This window comes from Grammomys surdaster, unplaced genomic scaffold, assembly GCF_004785775.1.
Source record: "Grammomys surdaster isolate TR1022 unplaced genomic scaffold, NIH_TR_1.0 225, whole genome shotgun sequence".
NCBI lineage: Eukaryota > Metazoa > Chordata > Mammalia > Rodentia > Muridae > Grammomys > Grammomys surdaster.
This window is the reverse complement of record NW_021604670.1, coordinates 1002622-1025286: the sequence shown is the minus strand read 5'-3', so window position 1 is coordinate 1025286 and position 22665 is coordinate 1002622. Positions and strand designations below refer to the sequence as shown.

General features: G+C 38.7%; 1 protein-coding gene across 5 annotated transcripts in view; it reads right to left on the bottom strand.

The window, feature by feature from the left end:
- Positions 1-3925: 3925 nt before the first annotated feature.
- The window catches only part of Mysm1 (Myb like, SWIRM and MPN domains 1), a 39567-nt gene continuing 20827 nt past the window's right edge, over positions 3926-22665 (bottom strand). For 3 of the 5 annotated variants that reach the window (XM_028773317.1, XM_028773319.1, XM_028773320.1), the window contains 9 exons: positions 21134-21222; positions 17859-17913; positions 17436-17486; positions 16738-16812; positions 16047-16235; positions 14711-14843; positions 10008-10113; positions 9782-9839; positions 3926-8832 (listed from right to left, as the gene is read on the bottom strand). In XM_028773317.1, the coding sequence (XP_028629150.1) occupies positions 8674-8832; positions 9782-9839; positions 10008-10113; positions 14711-14843; positions 16047-16235; positions 16738-16812; positions 17436-17486; positions 17859-17913; positions 21134-21222 (915 nt within the window). In that variant the 3' untranslated portion in view covers positions 3926-8673. The remainder of the gene's footprint in view (positions 8833-9781; positions 9840-10007; positions 10114-14710; positions 14844-16046; positions 16236-16737; positions 16813-17435; positions 17487-17858; positions 17914-21133; positions 21223-22665) is intronic. The other 2 variants (XM_028773318.1, XM_028773321.1) reach the window with 2 other exon arrangements.

The window sequence follows — 22665 nt, the reverse complement described above, 5'->3', positions numbered from 1 at the left end:
TGAAAGGGTCATTTGCCCCACAAAGGGGTAGTAACCCACAGGAAAGTCACCACTTTAAGAGATCTGCATGGCAGGGAAATAACCTTCTAACTCTCTTAGGATGCTGTGCTGTGGTTTGTTCTGTGTAAATGCCTTCAGGAATCCATTCATCTGCAAGTGAGGAAGCTATCTGGTTGGCTTGTGAATCGTCATAGCAACAGCTTCCTGGTGTCAGAGGCAGCAGAAGCAGTGGTCATTGCAGAAGTGATAAAGCTTTAATTCCAACAGGCCCTATTGGTGGCCTCGGGGTTCTAATTTTGCCAGTTAAGGTTAGTAAGAATTACCGGATAGTCATTCCTGAATCCTAGACCAGAAACCAGACCTTCCCACCCCTTGCCAAGTATCCAAATTCCTACATTAAATTACTCTTACAGAAAAAGAGTTTATTGGGGACTTAGAGTTTCCGAGGCTGAGTCCATGAGCATCAGAGTAGGAAGCATGGCAGCAGGCTGGTAGGCATGACACTGGAGCAGTAGCAGAGAGCTTATATACCTTATCCCCAAGCAAGGAGACAGTTAGCTCACTGGGAATGGCATGGACTTCTGAAACCTCAAAGCACTCCCCCAAAACTCCCTATAACACACCTCCCAATTCTTCCCAGACACTTCTACCTACAGAGGACCAAGTATTAAAATTTATAAGCGTATGGGGGGGGACACTACTATTCAAACTACCACATTGACAAGTCAATACGGATTCATGCAGAGTTCATCATGGGGTGAGACTACTGGTGTCTTTCCTCACCCCTCAGGGCTACACAGCACCTCAGGTACTATGAAGATGGGTGAGTAGGGAAAAAGTCTTCTACTCAACTGAAACTGATTTCTTGATATCCTGTTCAAAGTGTGTGCTTAGCAACAGTCTTACCATGTTGCTATAGTGACGATGAACAGTGGCCATGGCCTGTGCTATTATGGAGACTTCTGGAGCCTCCCTGATCAATTAACTCATAGGGAGCCATCCCATGTCTTATACTGCAATCTTAGTTTAATAACATATGACTTCTAGAAGTGGCACTATTAATGCAGGGTAATCCTGTTCAACTTCCCTCTTTTAAACTTGCATTTTGAAATTAGCTTACTAACTAGTGGGTTTCCACAAGGTTTTCCCATGTAACTTAGTTTTGATTTACCCACCAGCTACACTGCCCTCCCCCATACCCCCAATAACAATACCTGTTGGGAGCCAACTCTTAGCCAAAAGCGGCTATCATCTTTACAGCCATCTCGAGCCATATACCCTGACAAGAGACTTGTTTTTTCAACAGCCCGCAACAGCTGAGCACACTCTGATAAACATCTTGTTACACTGTTTAGTGCCTCTAGCTGCAAGGTGTACGTGGTATCCATGACTACAAGGCACGTGATGTAGTGCCTTCAGTTGAGCTTGTCCATGAGGGCAAGTCATGTGGTAAAGGGTATAAACACCCAGGACCTTCCTTTCAATAAAAGAGACTTGACCAGACTCTGTCTTGTATCCATCTTTTGCGTCTCTCGCTCACTCCATCCCCACTCTCTCTCTTGCTAGACCCTGACCTGCGGACCAGAGCAGCAGAACGGGCCGTTACAAAGACCCATTAAATCCTTTATGCCCTAATATGTCTAGTAGGATAATAGGAAAAATACGGAAGACAAAAACAAGCATTCTATTTTAGTACATCTTTCTGAAAATGCAAGATTCTGAATGAATATGTATGTAGTACAAACCTGTGTTTAAACCAGCATTCTGTAAGAATGATAGACTTAAGGTTCAGTGATGCAGAAAACCATTCACACACAAACAAGACTGTGAGACAGTGGTGGCCTCCAACACCATGGCTGCAGTCAGAAAGTTAAAGCAAATGCTTCATCAGTAAGAATCCCTAATAGCTTTATAGAGAATGAACTATTGTTGAAATGTAAGGAGCCGTTCTGCTGCTCTGGTCCGCGGGTCAGGGAGCAGGAGAGAGAGTGGGGACAGGGACGCGAAGAATAGAGACAAGATGAAGTCTGGTCAAAGACGAAATCTGCCTGCTCGAAACGGAGTCTGCTCTGGAGACGAAGTCTGCTACTCTGACTAGTCTGTCTAGTCTGACTAGTTTGACTCTGTCTGGAGACAAGTCTGTCTTCTCTGACTCTGTCTGGGTCTGTCTCGGTCTAGTCTCTCTGTCTAGTCTAGTCTGTATGCTCTGAGTCTATCTGCTCTGAGTTGGTCTGTCTAGTCTGAGTCTGTCTGGAGACGAAGTCTATCTGCTCTGACTCTGACTGCCTCTGACTGCTCCTTTTATATCTCTCCTGAGTCTCTCAAGTGCTGGGATTAAAGGCGTGTGGTACCACTGCCTGGCCTTGACTGAAAGGATCAAGATAATTATCAGAGTGTGCTCAGCGGTTGTAAACAAGTTTCTTGTCAGGGTATATGGCTCAAGATGGCTGCAAAGATAATAGCTGCTTTCGGCTCAGAGTCGGCTCCCAACATTAAAATACATGCTTTATGGAGTTAAGACTCTCAGGATTTCCTTACATCTTGTAAATAAATCATTGTTTTTATTTGGGTACATGACTTTAAATTACTATAAAAAAATAAAAGCTTTTCCAAGACACTAAAAAATTTAAAAGAAATAAAGCTGTTGGCTTAGCAATCACTAGCTATCTCTCCTGCAAGTACTGACAGAAGATAAAACAACCAAACCAAACCCCTGTAGTAGAAACATGGGAACAATGTGATTATCCACTGTACACTACCAGATGCACTAGGACAGACTACAGCACAGGATGCCACACGTACTTATGGACGGATCTTCCAAGATCTCACACATCTGGCAAGCTAATGCTGAGCTACATCTCTACGTGGGTGTTTTTAATGAAGATAATATAAAGATATTACCTTACTTTATATAAAATATATAATTTCTTACATGCTTAGAAAAAATTGGAATGTTCAAAATCAGTTAAACCAATATTTACACTTTACACTGATTTTTTGGGGTGAGAGTTTCACTTTCTACTTTCTTGAAAACATTTTAAAATGTTTTGTGTGCATGCGTGCATCAGCATTTGACATGGTGGATGGAGGTCAGAGGGCAACAGCAGGAGTTGGTTCTCCTTCCACTACGTGGCTCTTGGATCACCAGCGGATGCCTTTACTACCTCACTGGCCTCTACTTTGTATTTTCTCTAACTGAAAACTGAGTGGGCTGGTTGTGTGCTGCTTTCACGACTACCGTTCTCATACACCCTTCTCTCCAATCAAAATACGTTTTTAACATCCAGTTATGCTAAAGCCACTTCCAACATCTCCTAAACGTCCTATAATCAAATCCTGCCGGGTAGTTCTTCTAAAGGCACTGATTTCACAGCTTCAAGTCCAGAGAATTCTCACCACCCTTCACTACTTGACACTTGCCTATTCTATAACCAACTGCAGCTTGTATTAGATTTCTCACTAATCAGATTCTTTTAGAAAGAAGGTATGGTTTGCTGATCTTTGTGTCCCTGACTGTGAGCAGTGTAAGAGATGTTCAACAAACCCTGGCTGAATTAATGTAGCTGTGGTGTATGAATGTTCCTGAAAGGCCCCACAGGCTCATACATTTGAAAACTGTTTGGGAATGATTAGTAGGCAGGAGGTGACACACAAGAGTAGGCTTTACCGTTTCTAGAGCCTATTACATACATTCTCTTTCCCTGCTTTATGCTTGGGATAAGGAATATAAGCTCCCAGCTACTGCTCCAATGCCTGCTGCCATACTCCCTGAAGTGATGATCATGGACCCTCTGGATCCAACTGTGAATCCCAAATTAAATACTCTCTTTTGTAAGTTGCCTTGGTCATGGTGTTTTGTTACAGCAACAGAAAGGTAACTAAGATAGTGCCTTCTTTTTGTAATTCAATAACATATTGCTAATAATTTACAAAGACATCAAAAACCACCTGTTTTATTTTCAAAATTTTGCTTACATTGACTTGACAGCATGTTTTTCCTTAGCTTTCACTACAAGATAATATGTCAAAGCTTAAAATTGGTATTTTTAATATATCACAAGAAAGTATGGAAAGATGAGTTTATATTTTTGGGAAAATCTTTTATAATTTTACAAACACTGATATTTATAATACTCTTTAATGTAGATATATACAACATAACATTTAAATGTATAAAATAGTTTTAAGTCATATTGTTACACAACACTGTAAATGCATAGTGAAAAAATTCACAAAACTGTTACTATCATGGGAAAAAGCAACAAGTTCATCAACTGTCATGCAGTATCTTATATACAACACAACTGTGCAAGTCAACACCAATCTACACATTTAAAGGTAATATAAGACTCAGCTACATAAGTCATGCTAAAATATAATTACAATTTTAGAATTCATATGCTAAAGCAGACGATCTTTTTGTTTTATTTTTAAGATAGGGTCTTACTATATAGTCCTGTTCCAGGCTAACCTTAAACTCTAGAGATCCTCCTGCCTCTGCTTCTGAGTTCTGGGATTAAAGGTGTGCACCACCATGCAGGTCTCAGTTTTATGATAATACATAAAACAGGAAATATGAACTGTGAGAACATATTTAAGGATTTCTGGAAAAGCTACTAGGAAACCTCAGAGACAACAAACAGGCATTTTCCGTGGAACTCACATGAATATATGACAGAAACAGCAAAGAACAAAAACAAAAGCTACCCAGATGCTGTGAATTAATTTCAGCTTTAAAGTTTAGTTTCATTTAGAACCTTTTAAGTTCTTATTGGATGCTTTTATTTCCTCCTGATTTTGGTGGGGGGAATAAGGGAATGAGGTAGAAGAGATGCCAAAAAGCAGTTACAGGTAATGAAAGCATGCATAAAACTTTTCCAAAAATGTCAGGAGATAATCATCTAAGGATGTTACATTATTCTGATTTTTCTGGACATATTACAAAATATATTGTCATAAGAGCATTATTAACAAATGTGAAACTAGAGACGAAGTTTCGTTGTTAAGTTTGTTAACGCTGATAAGAGTCTATATTCATCAAAACGTATGTGCTTTTCTTGTGATTCTGTGGAGTGCTTTCCTCCATGCCATGTCATGTGACACCAGATTACGTGCCTTGCTGGTAAGTAGAAAAAGGGAAATTTGGGGAGCCACCTCTCCTACTGATGAGAAATCCACATGGGATGTCTGCTGGTGAATTGCAAGTGTGTATTACAAGCAGGTGCTTTCTGCTGGTACAGAGCAGAGCACAGAGCAGAGGGCGTACAGTTTCTATTGGCTTCTCCAGTGCCTTCCGTCAGGACTCAGCAATGTACACAGGAAAAGGTACACTAAAGAGGTAAATTATACAGCAGTAGATGGCTTAGACTGGAATCCTGAGGCTGCCACTTTCTCTGTCCTAAGAAATGGAGAGCCCAATGTGCTTACAGTCTGCATGCTATAGACCTCACCTACCCAAGCCTCAGAGAAGGAACATTCTGTGGAGAAGCCCGGGCCAATGCTAAACAATAAACAACTGCAGGGATTTTCTGAGTGGCTCTGTTTAGTTATTTTTAGTGAATGATATAAAGCTCTTATAGCTATGAGCTGTGAGAACAGATGAATATAAAGGTTTGAGATGAAAGGGAAGAAAGGGACCTCACCCTGTGAAGTGGGGCACACAGTGTAAAAGTAGGAACCAAAATAAAAATTCCTGTCTACTGATTTCTAACTACTGCACCCATGAATGATCTGAGCCACACCGAGTTCTGTCTAGGATGGGAAAGAATGAAGTTCAGATGTCCAGGCCTGTGACAGGAGGAGCTGCTGTGCTCCTGGCTGGAGTGGAATAAATAACTGAGTGGTATGGTAAGGGATGGAGAATACTGTTGCATTTTTCGAACAACCCACATAGGCAGAGCAAAACATTCATCAGGGACAGTCTCAGACTCTCGGAATTTTGAAGGGTGTATAACAAATGTTTTACTTAATTTTATTAGGAAAAATAATCCAAGTTTTAGATTAAAAGAATATTTTAATCCAAAATGTGAATACTGTCATGTTATACAAACACAATTATAAAATGTAATTTTAAATTCTCTATGGAAGGAGTCCAAGTAAGCAAAAGTGCTTAGTACCTAAAACCTCATGAGCACTGAGCACGTGGCCAAACCAGCTCTCTGAATGGCAGTTCCTGACATTTAAAAGAACTGGAGAAGAATGGCCAAGTTAAATGGTGGCCGGGGTTTTACCTTACTGGTCTTGTTTCACTGGTTTTGTTTTCTTGAGTGTTAGTTTTGTAGAACAGTAAGTCTAATATGGGAGAAGTACTATTATTAAGTTTCCTTAGCTATATCAGAATAAGAAACAAAATTTAAGCTCATCTTACAGTTGTATGCACCAATAAAAACAGGAATTAGGATGAAAAGACTCAGGTGTCTCTGGTCCTCCACTTCTGCAAACCTTGTTGGGAAGGACTTTTCTTTCCTTCCTTCTTTGTTTCTTCCTTCCTTCCTGTTTTTTTTTTTCATGAACTTCTGTGTTACATGCCCCCTCAAGCTCCAGACTCATCTGTGATCTTTAAGGTCTTGGCTCTAACTATTCTCAGGAGGCCAAAGGTGGCAGAGGGGCCATCTGCAGCTGTCAAAAGCATGTAGACACTAGGACAAGAGAAAAGAAGGCACCACAGAGAACAGATGGGAAACAAAAACAGACAAACAATAACCCTGAATGTTCTGAATTTACGCTGTTAAAAACTGGTTAAGAATTTAATTCCTATGTAAAATATTTTCTCAACAGTAGGTTTGAGATTTCTGCACTTTGTATATATTTCTCTTTATTTAAAAATATTTCATAAGATAAATTACAAATATATTCTATAGATAGAAAATAGTTGTTTTTTTCCTCAATAGTTGCTTAAAAACTTTTGTTCTCAAGGCCCCGACACTCTGACTACTGCCATCCCTTGAGTCCTTACAATGAATAGCTCAGGGTAGTGAATACAGTTAACCATTGGAGTGTGTAAAGTCCAGATTTGAGAACAAATTTTTTTTAAATTCAACAACATTCTAGGAAAACAGCAAGAAAGTTAATTATCATCCATTTTGGGTCTGTTCCAACAGCCTATGAAGAGAGGCAAGGAGGAAGGAAAACACAAAGGAATGAATTGCCACAGACTTTGTAGCCTTCTGTGCTTGAAGTGACACCAAGTTACAGAATTCAGCTCTTTGAATCTCAACTGATGAGTTAGAGAGCTGAGACTGGATCATGGTCACGGACCAAAGCTTGAGCACATTAGGTAGAGGGCTCGGGATGCCTGATTTTTTGCTCTGGAGTCCTTATACTTCCAGGCTTCAAGAGGATTTTACAAAGTATGTTTCATTGTTCATATTAAATGTACAGAGGGAAATCAAAAACTGCTAGTTTTCTTTTAAAACTACCCATTGATTTGGGAAGCATGTGATCTTCAAGTGAAGTTCCAAAGGAACAGCCTACAAGTCAGCAGGTAGATCAGAGCTGCAACAACACTCAGGGCTGGATTCGCCTCAGCTACGGAAACAAACTTGGCCTAGAGAAAGCAAACTTCATTTCTTCAAATCACACAGCCCAAATCTGATTCAGGCCACCCAGGACTGTAGTCAGTCCACCCAGCGCTGCCTCCTCCTTTGGCTACAACTACAACAACAGGAAAAAAAAGGAAAACTCTACACTCACAATCAGTTTCAGTATAACAAAACTGTCACCAATAAGAAGGTCTGAACAAGGGGCAAACACCAGTTCTCCAGCTAGCAGGAATATGCATTAATAATTACATGAACAATTTGAATTTTACATGAAAAGTTTAATTTTCCTTTTAGAAAGTATATGAAACTGGGTTAAATATGTAAAATACTAGATGGTGTCTTTTTGTTTCTATTACAATATCTGATTTAAGCTTGACTATAATTTGTCTCTTTCTCCTGACAGTAGGGAAAAAAAGCTAGGCTTAGGGTTACATTACCAAGTCTAGTTCAATGAGATTTTATCACATGCTACTGCAACTGGACAGAGTTGGAGCTAATTACTTCCCTTGTGAAATTCATTTAACTGTTTAAATCTCTGAGGAGGCTGACTCTCCTGTAGTATAGTGGTACACAATAAGACTGAAGCAGAGACAGCGGACTGAAAATCGGTTCTCCTCCCCTGTGGTCTCCTGTCTAAACATTTCTAAGGATGTTTCCCTTTTGCTGTGTTGGCCTTTTAGAGCACGCTGTTAGATTTATTAATTAGTAGTTCTCAACCACATTAACTTGTTCCACACCTAGGCTGCAGCATCCAAGTAACACACACACACACACACAAAAATCTCACCCCCAGAACGTATGGGAAGAAAGTAAGTATGTCTCATGAGATAAGATGCCAAAGTGAGACACACACTCCTTTGGAGAAAGAGCAAAGCTTGGCCATATTCTAGTTGTCAAGCTGCACACCACACAGCAGACCAGAGGTCATGCCCTCAGGGCCACTGCACAGGCAAGGTCTACCACTCCTGATGACCACTATGACAACAAGCCAGTCGCTCTTCCTCTCACATTATTTATGTGGGAAAGTTCAGAGTTTTTTGGATTAAAGAAAAAAAATATTCAATTTATATTGCTTTAAAATCTCAATTATTTACAGTAGCATGTAAGATTTGAACATATTACTTTAAAATAATTACATGAACAATTCCTTTGTACTGTTCTCTTCTGCCAGTCCATTTTCTTCCTTGCTTTTGTAATTGGAAAGGAACAAATTTTCTATTTGAGTCAAGAATTCCTCAGCGATGAAGCAATTGGCTACTTTGCTTAGTGTTTTCCTTAGACACTCCAAAAGCTAGTAGAAAAGAAAAGTTTTATAGTTAAATACTTAAATATTAAGAGGGCTTGAATAATTGTCATTACTTCTTTTTAAACCTCAGATTTCTTAATACTCAAATGAGAAACACTGTCCTCACCAATCTCAAACTGGATCGCTAGAATTTAGCTCCCTAATGACTCCACAGGAAACAAGCCATGTTCGAGGAATGTTCCTTACTTTGTACAAATCTGTGATTTGGGCTCTTTTGGCAGTTACATTTGCAGAGCCAAATTATCTCCAAAGTTTTAAAAGCAAATAACACAAAGAACAAAGCATGTAAGACTATGGGTCTGGGGATAAAGCACAGTGCCTAGACCATGTGCAAGGTTCAAACTGGAGCCAACCAACCAGTCAGAGAACTAAGAACACAGGTCTTGGGCAGTTGTCTGGGGGATGCACAAATTAGTCTTTCAATATAGAAAAAAGTATCAAAAATAGCTTAGTATGTTTACTTTTTAGGATTATTCCCAAATGACTAAAATAAAACAAACCAAAGATGCTAACAGTCTAGTCATCTTAATCAGAGGCACAAAAAAAATTCTAAACCTTTAGAATTTTCAAGTACAAAGTTAGAGTGGAATGACCATTTAAATTTAAATTATGTTTATACTATATTTTTTAAAAACAACTGACCATTATGGTTAAAAGGTAATATGGTACTTATAAAGTTTAAAGAACAATAAAAGGTTCTTCATTCTACACAATAATAACCAGCTAAGAAGTATATCATCAGTTAACACTAATAGATGTATTCTAAAAGGGAATCATTTCTATATAAATGCTTAGTCAATAAAACACACTACTTTACAAAGTAAATCAACAAAGGAAATATCGAAAATGCACCCACAAAACAGTGGAAAACACAGCAAGATGACCAGCTTTGAAATCTGAATAATGAAACCAATTAAAAATGAAGGCAACTTACTTTCTGCAGACAAGTTAGGTCAGAATCCTGGCGAAAGAGTCTATCCATGGGGACGCTGCTATAGGAAGAAATTTGAGAACAAACTGATGAGATAAATATACAGTTGGTTGTGAAATAAGCTGTCATTAAGGCCAGACATCAGTATTCTATTTTTAATCTAGGCTTTGCCTTCTCTGAATCAAGAGAAAGACTGCCAATGCAGAGTATCACAAATCACAGCACATACCTATGAGAAAGTTTGTACTTTTCGATTATCCATTTTGTCTTTTCCAACAATAATTCCCACTGAGGTTCTTCTAACATCTGTTGTACTTCAAATTTGTAAGGTAAACCTAGAGAAGTGTAAAGAGACACATTTTCATCAACTCTTTCTCAAATCCCCTTTTAAGTAAAATTCTCTTCAGTGTGTTTAGATCACAGCTTGACAGGCCAACTGAACAGCTCTGTGAACATACTGGGTATTCATCAAATGTTCACTGCCTGACTGTATGTGCCCCTCCAAGCATGTTTATGCTAAGCTATTACTAATGAGAAGTAAAGAGTGCCCTTTTCTGACAGTTCTGTAGAAAGGCATGTGAACAGCAGGATGTCCTCTCAGTTATTTTCCAAGCCAAGAGATCTGTGAGCAGTAGAGGGCACTGTCAATATCAACCTGGGACTGCCCTCGCAAAGCAAGGCATCTTTAGAACAAGTCATCAAGCTACGACAATAGTGCATCAGCAGGCAGGATTCCTATTTTGAAACTGAGAAGACCAGCAGGCCTTACAACTAGGACAATGGCACATTCCCAATGAAACAAAGGTGGGCCTAACTATCAATATACAAAAAAGAGGGGTTTGGGAGAGAAAAGCAACAGCAAGCCTAAGGATAACTAGAGCTCTTTGCAGTTCTCAGATCTCCTCTCCTCTCTTTTTATTTCTCTCCTCTAGCACCTGAAGAGCAATGACATGGTGCAGGGGTCACTGAGTAAGTCTGCTTTGGTGAAGACAACATACCTACAGAGCAAAGCTGCCAGCTACCGTAACTACCTACTGAAACCCTGGTACATGCTACAGTCCTTGCAAATACTGTCTCTGTAAACAAGGTAATTTTGTTCCCCATTAACAGAAGCATCAGAGACAAATGAGAGTGTAAGTCCAACAAAATAAATGGTGAATGTCAGAGCTAGGATCTAAAAATAGCTGAGTGATCCTATTCTTAATTAAAATGGAAAGTGGGAATAAATACTACACGGTTCTGAAGGGCTGACAGAAAACATGCACATGTGTGGATCAACCATACATAACTATGTAGTATGATTAAGAAAAATTCTATTTAAAAAAGTCACCTAAGTAAAAACTGCCTTTTATTCAGAGTATTTTTATCCACCAAGGTATTAGAAAACTGATCAGTTACAAAATATACTTAGTGATTAAAGTTCAGGAAATGCTTAGCCATTAGAGACATTCTAGAGTATAGCCTGGGTTAGAAGTAGGGAAGTACAGTCATCTCAACGCTTCTAGACTACCTCAACTCTTGTGCCAGATGGTTTCCAAAACATGCAAAGAAGATGACTTGAAGATCACAGCCTGAGTTATATCCTAAATAAAATAGTTTTGAATAATTTGCTTATTATTTTGGTTGCTTCAAAAAAGTCCTTATTAATTCATTTTGGCAAAAAGGAGACTCACATATGTTTTAAATTATTAAATTATAATATTTAAATGTACAGTCACACATATCCAATATCAACTAACTGTATTAGCAATGACTGGAATTGAGAGGCTCATGGTCAAAACCCAGAAGACCGAGATGCGACTAAAAGAAAAGGCAAGTTTATTGGGATGCTTTCTTTTATAACTTTTATAAATTTGAGTTAAGTTGAAAAATTATGTGTATTATGTGCTGTACTTAGCATGCCATTCTGGACTACTACTGATATTATCAGTCAATAAAAACTCAGTGCTAAATTGATCCATTCTTATCTTCCTGTACAAAGCTCAAGTCCAAGTAGATCAAGGACCTCCACATGAAACCAGATACACTGAATCTAATAGAAGAGAAAGTGGGGAAAAGCCTTGAACACATGGGCACAGGGGAAATTTTTCTGAACAGAACACCAATGGCTTATGCTCTAAGATCAAGCATCGACAAATGGGACCTCATAAAATTGCAAAGTTTCTGTAAGGCAAAGGACACTGTCAATAGGACAAAACGACAAACAACGGATTGGGAAAAGATCTTTACCAATCCTACATCTGATAGAGGGCTAATATCCAATATATACAAAGAACTCAAAAAGTTAGACTCCAGACAACCAAATTACCCTATTAAAAAATGGGAAACAGAGCTAAACAGAGAATTCTCAACTAAGGAAATGCAAATGGCAGAGAAGCACCTAAAGAAATGTTCAGTATCCTTATTCATCAGGGAAATGCAATTCAAAACAACCCTGAGATTCCACCTCACACCAGTCAGAATGGCTAAGATCAAAAACTCAGGTGACAGCAGATACTGTCGAGGATGTGGAGAAAGAGGAACATGCCTCCACTGTTAGTGGGATTGCAAGCTGGTACAATTATTATGGAAATCAGTCTGGCAGGTCCTCAGAAAATTGGACATAGCATTACCTGAGAACCCAGCTATACCACTCCTGGGCATATACCCAGAAGATGCTCCAACATGTAATAAGGGCACATGCTCCACTATGTTGATAGCAGTCATACTTATAATAGCCAGAAGCTGGAAACAACCCAGATGTCCCTCAACTGAGAAATGGATACAGAAAATGTGGTACATTTACACAAAGGAATATTACTCAGCTATTAAAAACAATGAATTCATGAAATTCACAGGCAAATGGATGGAACTTGAAAATACCATCCTGAGTGAGATAACTCTGTCACAAAAGAACACACATGGTATGTACACACTGATAAGTGAATATTAGGCAAAGAGTGTGGAATACCTACGATATAACTCACAGACAACATGAAGCTCAAGAGGAAGGAAGACCAAAGAGTGGATGCTTCAGTCCTACTTAGATGGGGGAACAAAATAATCAAGGGAAGTAGAGGGTAGGAGGGACTTGGGAGGAAGAGAAGAGAGGAAAGAAAAAAGAGGGGGAAGAATCAGGAAAAGGAGGAGATGGAGATGTACAGAGGGTCAGGAAATTGAACAGAGGTGTGTAGCAATGGGGGATGGGGAACTGTGGGTAGCAACCGGAAAGTCCCAAATGTCAGGAAAACAAGAGCCTCCCAGGACCCCACGAGGATGACCCTAGTTGAAATTCCCCACAAAGGTGAGAGAGAACCGGTTGAGACCATATCCAGAGGTTAGGCATGGCCCCCCAATTGAAGGATGGGGCTAGCCACCACTCTCCAAAATTTTAACCCAGAATTGTTTTTCCTGTCTAAAGGAAATACAGGGACAAAGAGTGGACCAGAGACTGAAGGAAAGGCTATATCCAGAGACTGTCCCACCTGGGGATCTATCCCACATGCAGACACCAAACGCAGACACTATTGTAGATGCCAAAAAGTGCTTGCTGACAGAAGCCTGATACAGCTGTCTCCTGAGAGCCTTTGCCAGATCCTGACCAATACAGATGTGGATGCATGCAGCCAACCACTGGACTGAGTACAGGGATCCCTGTGCTCAATGGAGGAGTTAGGGGAAGGACTGAAGGAGCTGAAGGGGCCTTATCTGGCATCAATGGGAGGGGAGGCCCTTTGGTCCTGTGAAGGCTTGATGCCCCAGTGTAGAGAAATGCTAGGGCGGTGAGGCAGGAGTTGGTGAGTGGGTAGGTAGGTGGGTGGATGGGGTAGCACCCTCACTGAAGCAGGGTAAGGGGGGATGGGATAGGGGGTTTGCAGAGGGGAAACCAGGAAAGGAGATAACATTTGAAATGTAAATAAATAAAATATCCAATTAAAAAAATACAAATTGGGGATGAGTAAAGGCATAAGTATAGAAAAGAAAGTGTTGTGATTGAAAAAAATTCAGCGCTGATTAGCTGGTACTAGGAATACAAAAACAATAAATTGCGTTAAGAGACAAAGTGGTCATTAGGCAGAAAAACACTGCAGATTTATATATAAAAAAGATATATTAGCAGTCAACAGAATTGAAAAGACTATGAAGTATAGGACACTAAAGAAGATTAAGAATAAAGAGTAATTAATTATTAGGCAAACATTAATTTAGAATTCACTTTATGTCAGGTTCTGTGCTAGATGCTGGATAGAAAAAGTGAGTACAGTACAGCACTTAGTGACAAAGATGTCCTGATTCAACACTGCATGTGCCTATCACACACAACTGCACACAGAGAAGATCTGAGTCTCCCACTAATACCTTTCCACCAAAGTTCCCTCCCTGCCTTTCTTGGTCTGCTGTATTAATTCCTATGTAGACAGAGCTGACTGGGACAACCACAAGGAGACATAGAGGAGGCACACATCCCAGAGAAACCAAGTTGGGTAATGGGCTATGTCAAGACAGATGGGACTTAGGAAATCTGAAGTCAGTCTGTCTTTGGGAAGCCTAAAATCCTGGGAGGTGATAGAAAGCTGGGGTTATGGTTTTGTTTTTCCTTTATTTACATGGCACAACAGGGAAAGCAAGATTGCATTTATGAAAATGTTTTCATGATATGAGAACTATATTTTATGTACTACAATGTCTCCAGTGCCCAGAATGTACAGCCCATGCTACACAAGGCCTCCAGTGCTCAGCATATACACTGCCTGCTCTAGAACTGCTCTACATTTTTTCCTTTTATTTAAGGCCATGGACCATTAGAATGAAAGGAAGGAGGTTGATTTAACTAGGTGGCATCCATCAAGTCCTTGCTTGATTCACAATCTATCTCATTAAATAGTTTTACAGTTCTAAGTTCTTTCATTTGAGGATAGAGATAGCAACAACTTATTATTGCTGACAACTTACGATAGGTACCATCAGGGCTAACTTCTTCACTTATAACCAAGCAAGTAATCTGGGAATATGGTAAAGGATTACTTCGATTATATGGACTAATAATCATTCCAATGAATTTTGCTCCTCCTCTGGAGAAGTAACTCTGCAATGATAAGAAAAGTATAATTAATTTCAACTATCAATGCTCTACACAGCTAACTGGAGAAAAGAAAACAGAAAAGGGCTCCATCCAAATAGCAGCAACCGAAAGAAATGCCTTAAGTATTATTTTCAGGCCCAAAGTCTTTGCTTTTCACCAGAAATGATCCTTAAAATAATCTATGCAGCATGGCTCGGTAGATGGCTTAGTAGCTGCTATGCAAGCAGGAGGAGCAGGACTCAGCCATGCAGAATGCACATAATAAACCTGGTGTAGAGTTCCATGCATATGGAACCTGGAGCCTTAGTGCTGGAGAGGGAGATGGGGAGAAAGGGCACTGATGAGTACCAGCCTGGCGACAGGTTCAGTGAGAAATCTCATCTCAAGGGAATAAAATGGAAAGTGACAAGACACTCAATGTTCTCCTCTGGCTCGTGTACAAGCACATAGGAATGTGAACCTCACCACACACACATAAATGCAAAGTTAAAAACAAAAGGTAACCGGAAAAGGGGACATTTAAAATGTAAATAAAGAAGATATCCAATAAAAAAAAAGGCAGCAAAAGGTCTCTCATTTATTAGTTAGGTATGATAGTGATACATATCTATCTCAGGACTCAAGAGGCCAAGACAGAATGGAGGACTACCACATGTTCTAGGCTAACGAAGGGCCACAGAGTAATTGTCATTGTCAAACAAAATGAAGCAAATACTACAAATGCATTCGCATACCATAATGTGAAATCATTTCACTATAATTCTTATTAACATACCAATAAGTTACAAATAGCTACCTACATAGAAAATACACATTAAACATAAAAATTGAATAAAATAAAACTTGTTTTTTTTTTGTTCCCAAGAGAGGTATTAATGCTTTCGACTACTACAGTTACAACAAGTCCTGTCCTGTTGCATACTATTGGTTTTTTAAAGGCTCTATAATCTTGTCTATACTAAAAGACAAAAAAAAAAAAAAAATCCAAAAGAATAACAACAACAAAGAAACCTGCCTATACTCAACTACTGACTTTACAAATGCTTACTAATGTAATTTCATGGGAAAAAAAGCAAATTATATCAAAACTGCATATGTAAAGAATATTAGAGATATAAAGCTAAAAATAATAATGTTATTCCATAGAAATCAAAAGTGGATGTGTAATAATTTATAAAATGTAGGTATGTAACACTATAAACACACCTGGTATTTGGCTTGTGTGTCAATATCTCGTAAAGACGGATTAGGATCAAATGCAGGATGAGAATGGTACCACCCAATAACACTGTAGCCTCTAAGAGCCAAGGTTTCTGAGGCTTGTGTCTGTGATACAGGATCCATCTCACATTGAAGTCCTGTACTCAGACTGTTACATGGTTCTGCTGCACAGACCTGTGAAAGATTGTTCTTGCATGATTATAGTGTAATCTATTGGATTACTTGCCAAATAAAATAAACTCCAAAAGTATGACTGTAGGCTAGAAATTTAGCTAGCACTTTTCTAATCTAGAAGGCATGATAATGGTTAGTTTTTCAGGTTGCACCATGCCTACCCAATGGCATTTCAACAATTCCTATTACATATGAAAATAATTTCAGCAGAATGAGGAATACCAGTTTTTACCCACAAGACTAGCAAACATTCCTGCCTTTAGTTGTAGCTTTTCTCTGGTGAAAGTAGTGTGTAGCCAAGGCTGGCAGAATCCTCTCCCTTTTCACAGAAAACCGATGCTCAGTATATGGAACGCTAAGTCATTTCTGAATATATAACTTTATATACTTGCATATTCTCACACATAGAGATACAAATCAATATTTTCATTATAGTTTCTGATTTCTATAAAATATTTGGTATAGCAGCTGGTAACTGAAATGTTTTAAAAAGAAGACTTACTTCAAGGACCTTATCAGCTTCTGAGTATCTTCCTCCTAAAAGGCCAATCACCTCTGCCATAGACACGTGGGCATGCTAAAGGAAACATGAGGGCAGACTCAGACCACATCCACAAACACAGCTCTCGAGTCACACTGGCCTCACTATCATGAACAATGCTGTCAGTGCAGTGACTGTACAGCTCTGAAGGAGAGGCACTGCAGGGAGCTGCAGTGGACATAGACTTCAGACTCTTCCTGTTGCCGAAGAGACTTAGAACCACATACCGGAAGATGGAGCTTGTTCACTTAAAAAGGAAGACACCACTTGCATTCTAGGGACACAAGTAAGTCCCTATAGAACCTCCTGTAGAAAACCAGCACTAGCACACACAATCGGTAGAGGTGTCTGTCTGCAGGTACTGAGTACAAACAAGTGGCCTCTGTATTTTAGACAATGTGGAACTTTGGTCATTTACTGGACGGCAGACACTGGTTATTACAAAATGGTAGACAGTCAGCAAAACTCACATGAAATCATTTTTTTCTAAACTATGGAAACATGCAATTGTCTGGCCTTCCTTCAGAAGAAAAATTCAATTCCTTGTAAAAAGAATAGTTAAAATCTGAAATATATGTCTTTCACTTTCTCTTAGGTCTATAAAAAAAAATACAAGAACAAAAATCAGAAATAAGTAAAGCACAATAGGTTATCCTTACCAAATCCATTATTAAAAGTGCTTCTGAAGCTATTTTCACCTGAAATGGTTCCTGAAATATAAAAAGAAGAGAAGGAAAGCATAAAAAGAGAGATTTTTCTCTCTGATAGGAATATCCATCTTTTCTCCTTACCCATCCCACCAAGGTCTCACTATTGATCAAAGTCCATTGCAAACTAGACTTTAAAACACCTAAGCTTCAAAGCCCCGGCAGGAAACTACTCTCTTTCTGCTCATTTTCTGCCTGACTCATTCGCCAGATCCTTAATATACCCTGCCATGTCAAATTAATTTATATACCTGATATATATATATATATATACACACACACACACACACACACACACACACACACACACACACAGAGATAAAGGGTATTTCCCATCCAACTGGGGCATTATGAGCACTCGTTGATAGTAAGTACCTGCTTTTCTTCACTGAAAAAATTACAAGGTATCAGTTGAAAGGGATCAAATGAGCTGAAAAAGAAAAAAATTAATACAGTCTCAAGGGGAGCAATAAAAAGTATTAATCACTAATTTGAAAAACTAAAATCCAAACTTTTGCCTGAAGGAAAAAATATTAAGAAAGCAGGAAATTCATGATAAACAAACACAGCTTTTCAGCTGACCAGAGAGATACTAACACTGCAGTGAAACAACTATTTCCCCAAGGAGACCCGACAGAAAGTTCAAGTAAGAAGTTTCTCATACAAGCTGGCCAGGTTGAGTGCTATGATGTATGTCTTTAATCCCACTATTCAGTACACAGAGGCTAGCCTGGTCTACACAGTGAGCTCTAGACCAACCAGGGACTTCTATTGAGACTATCTCAAAAGATACACATGCACATACCATCACTATCCTAATAGATCCACTACAATGGAGAATCAATAAATACTTTTTAAATTAGGAAGTAACAAGTCTGCTAACCAAATTAATATAAACAGAAAGCCCTACATTATTTCAAAATGGAAAGAAATGGAGAGGAGACTCTAAGCAAGGCTAGATTTAAAAGCCATGTGTGGAACCAGAAAGAAACACTAAGAAAGGTTTGACCACTAAAAATTAAGTTTTAAGAAAAATAGCAGAACATTTTTTAAAAATTATTAATGTTTTAGATTTATAAAATTTTACTTTATATGTATCAGTGTTTTGGCTTAAGGCAGGTATGTAAGTTGGTGTGTGCCTGGTGTCCATGACAGTCTGAAGAGGATGTCAGATTCCCTGGAGCTGGAGTAATGGACAGTTGTGAGCCACCATGTGGGTGCTGGGAACGGAACCTAGATTCTTTTCAAGAGCAGTAAGTGCTTTTAATCTCCAGGTATTGGAACAATGTTTATAGAAAGAAAATCAATCAGAAATGTTTCTACTAGACAACTTAGGGTAGCACGTTGAATTCCCAACTGACAACAGAGTCTGTGAGGGTACTTTGTTCTATCAGGCTTGTGCACCAGGGCCCAAAACATGCAGAAATTTTTAAAAATGAATAAGACAATCTTTAAAGTAATTTAAAAGTGGGTGAGATAGGACATGCTTGTAACCCTAGCACTTTGGAGGCAGAAGCAGGAAGAGCAGTAGTTTAAAGTCATCCTCAGGTATGTATCAAATTTGGGGCCACTTTGGAACATATCAGTTCCTGTATGAAAACCAACAACATAAAATGACACCTCTTTCCCCACCCCCAAGGCTTTATGGGCTGGAGAATGGCTTGGAGGTTAAGCAGATGGATGCTCTTCTAGAAGACCAAGGTTTGATTGTTAGTGTCCACACGGTCCCTCACAACCATCTGTAACTCTAGTTCTAGGGATCCAACAGATTCTTCTAGCTGCCAAGGCTGTCAGGCATGCACTTAAACATATGTAGGTCAAATAGCCATACACACAAAGCTAAATAAAACCAAACAAAAATAACAATGCAGACCGAGATGGAGTGGGACTGTATAAATGTTGAAGAGCAAATAGACTGAAGAATGTCTCTGAATTTAACCGGCACAGACAGGAACAGGCAGGCTGTTGTTTCCTGAAGGGCTGCGGAAGATGGAAGATCAGAGAGCTAGAGAGACATTTAATAGACAGAACACAAAAGCAGATATGGAAACAGAGGTGTTAGATACTCAATACCGATACAGTCTAGAAAAGCAAAGAGGTGACTAATATTAATGGGTCATGAAAAATAAACACTACAAGTGCACAGACATTTTTGGTGGGAATGCTCTATTGTAAACAAGACACTACAATTTTTTTTAAATCTTAGTTTTAAGCAAAATATATATGATTTGTGTATGAAACTGTGTTAAAGTATGATTTCCAAGGCTTATTCCAGCAGACCTTTTTATTTGGTGATCAACAGTAGAAACAGTACCTTTATTGAAATGCTAAATTGCTAAATCAATCAATCAATCAATCAATCAATCAATCAATGCACGCTAAGATCACAAAGCTAAGAAAACCATGCAGTGATTTAAACACAACACAGAACAATTTAAAAATCACAATAAATCTAAGTCTCACATCTAGATCCAGAATAGTAAATGTCTAAATATTAGAAGGAGTCTAGGCTTACTAAAGATTTAAAAAAAAAAAATTCTTAGTGCATTTTGCCCACAGGGTAAGGTTAAATTTGCATTTTGGAGAGGTAACAGAATTATAGTACCAGTTCTAAGGACTCCTGGGCCTTTCTAAGCCTGGGCTTAAATCACAACTTCTATACTAAGCAGCACAACCAAATGTCTCTCTGCCGCTCCATTATCTTATAGGTAAATGGGTGTGACACTAACGTTGCAAAGGTTTGTCAAGGGATTAACTATGTTCACATAAAGAACTTAAACACAGCAAACAGTGGTAGCTACTTTAATTAATTTATAAATGAGGACCCAAGCCCTGCAAAGGAAATATAACTGCAACAGCATTTCTCAACATCTTGCTTTGAAAAGTGAGAAGCCAAAACTGAAGTCTACTTACTGGGGCATCTGCAGAAGTAAGATGCCTAGAAAATCAAGGAACTCAATTGACTAAGACAACTTTGCAAATTACAAATTTCAGCTTACTGTATCACATTAAAAACAACAAACTCCACAACAACTTGTGAAAATTCAACCAGAAAATGAGACTATTTGACTATGTCTAGGGTTGAATGACTCCTATTATACACAGGTTCCCCCAGGCAATAATCCCCAACACACAATATGCCAGAACTTTGAAGCACTAGCTCAAATTTTCCCAAACTGATAATCGGTTAAATAAAATAATTAAAAATAAGTTCCAAAATGTAATCAGCAAGGCTAAGAGAATGGTCCAGCGGTTAGGTGTTTGTCTTGTAAGCAGAGCCTGCTTGAGTTTAGAGTTCCAGAAACCCATGCAAATGCTGGGTGAGTATAGTAGCTCAGCTGTAATTCCAGTCAAGCTGCAAGTTTTGATAAAGACCATGCCTCAATAAATAAGGTGTGAGAATAATAGAGGACATTCTTGACATCAACCTCCAGCTCAGATACAAAGACACAGACACATGTGCGTGCACCTCCCCCCCCCCCACACACCCCCACACACACACTGGAAAAAGAAAAAACTATTTTCCTGGATACATCTTGTAAGACGTATCTAACACAGCTACTGGGCATTTTTTCCTGTACTTTCTAACCACGTGTATTAAGTTAAGAAAATACATTATATAACATATTATACATTACATTATATTGTACCTTTTTGGAAGTTTTGAAGCTTTTGAAAATTTAATAGGTTTGCACTTTTCCTCCTCTTCTCTTCTTGCCAACTCCTCCACAGACAGATGCTAAAACAAAACAGCAAATCGAAGGGTTCATCAGCTACTCAGGCAGAATAAATAAATATAAGTTAGGGACATGTGAGAACAAGACCAACCAAGTTGGTATACACTGTTTCCTTGCTACTAATAAATACCGAACAATAACTTCTAAAACTATGTCAAATTATATAACCCCATCAAAAGGAAAATTTGCTTTTTCTGATTTGCACATTTCAATCAATGGTAGCAGTCATTAAATTTCAAAAACCTTCAAGCCTATCATTTCTTTTTTCTAGTTTCAGGGCTTAGGTGGCTAATTTTTTTTTTCTTAACTCAAACATCACGTGTGCTAATCAAGAATGTGTGATAATCAAGCATGCAGATTCCAAGTGCTAAGGAGGTAGGTTTGTGGTGAAGCATGCCCAGTATGCCTGAGTCTCTGGTTTGATCTCTGGCACCATGGACTGGGGTCTTCAACACCATAAAATTCTGGAGCAGAAATGTACAGCTCTACTACATCATTAGCTGAGAGACCATCACCGAGCTCCGGAGCCATCACTCTTCAGTGTTTCCACATCTTTATGAAGCAGATAACAGCAGTAATAATAGTGTCATGGTGGGCTGTGAAGTTAAATACATGAATGTCCATAATCTAGCCACCCCTACACCCTAATTACACATACTATGCACCTTTCCCGGAATATTAGTATTTTCCTATATCTGTACCTTTGCTTGTGCAACTCCCTCAGCCTAGAATGCTTCCATCTACATTTTGAGATGATTCTTCTCCTGATCCTTTGGCTCAAACATCTCATTTTTTGTGAACTCTTTCCTCATCACACTCTTTGGGAGTACCTCATATCCTTAGACCAACCTTATGGGAAGGAACCATATATTACTTATTGTTATGCCAACAAGAGTCCAAGGTTAGGGGCGGGTAGGGGGCATGAGAAAGGAAACATTTATTGAGTACCTCATCTGAGCAGCTTTACTGAATGACTAATACTAGGATCTTAAAATACTTCATCTCAGTTCTTTTAAAATCCTTTCAGAGGGCTATCATCCAAATTAATAAATTTAAATTTGAGATTTAGTGCAGTTAAGTAGCTACTTGAGATAACAAAGCTAATACTTAATAACACTTAATACTTTCTTTCCACTCTACTACACTAATTATTTACAACAAATTTTATATGTGAACATGTGAGTGGATGTGTATATACGTACAATATTTGTTGCCTATGTTTCCTATCAGGGTCCCAACTTCTCTTGGTAAAAATAACACTTGAATATCTATAATTCAATATGCATAATGTTTAGAAGAGTATTTTAATTGGTTATCAAACATCATTCAAAAGAATATCATTTAATGAAATGCATAGAGCACATCAACTCCTCAGAATGGTACATCTGTAATATCTCAAAATCAAAATCTGTAGGGGAATTTCCCCTAGCTATTTGATTGGCTGA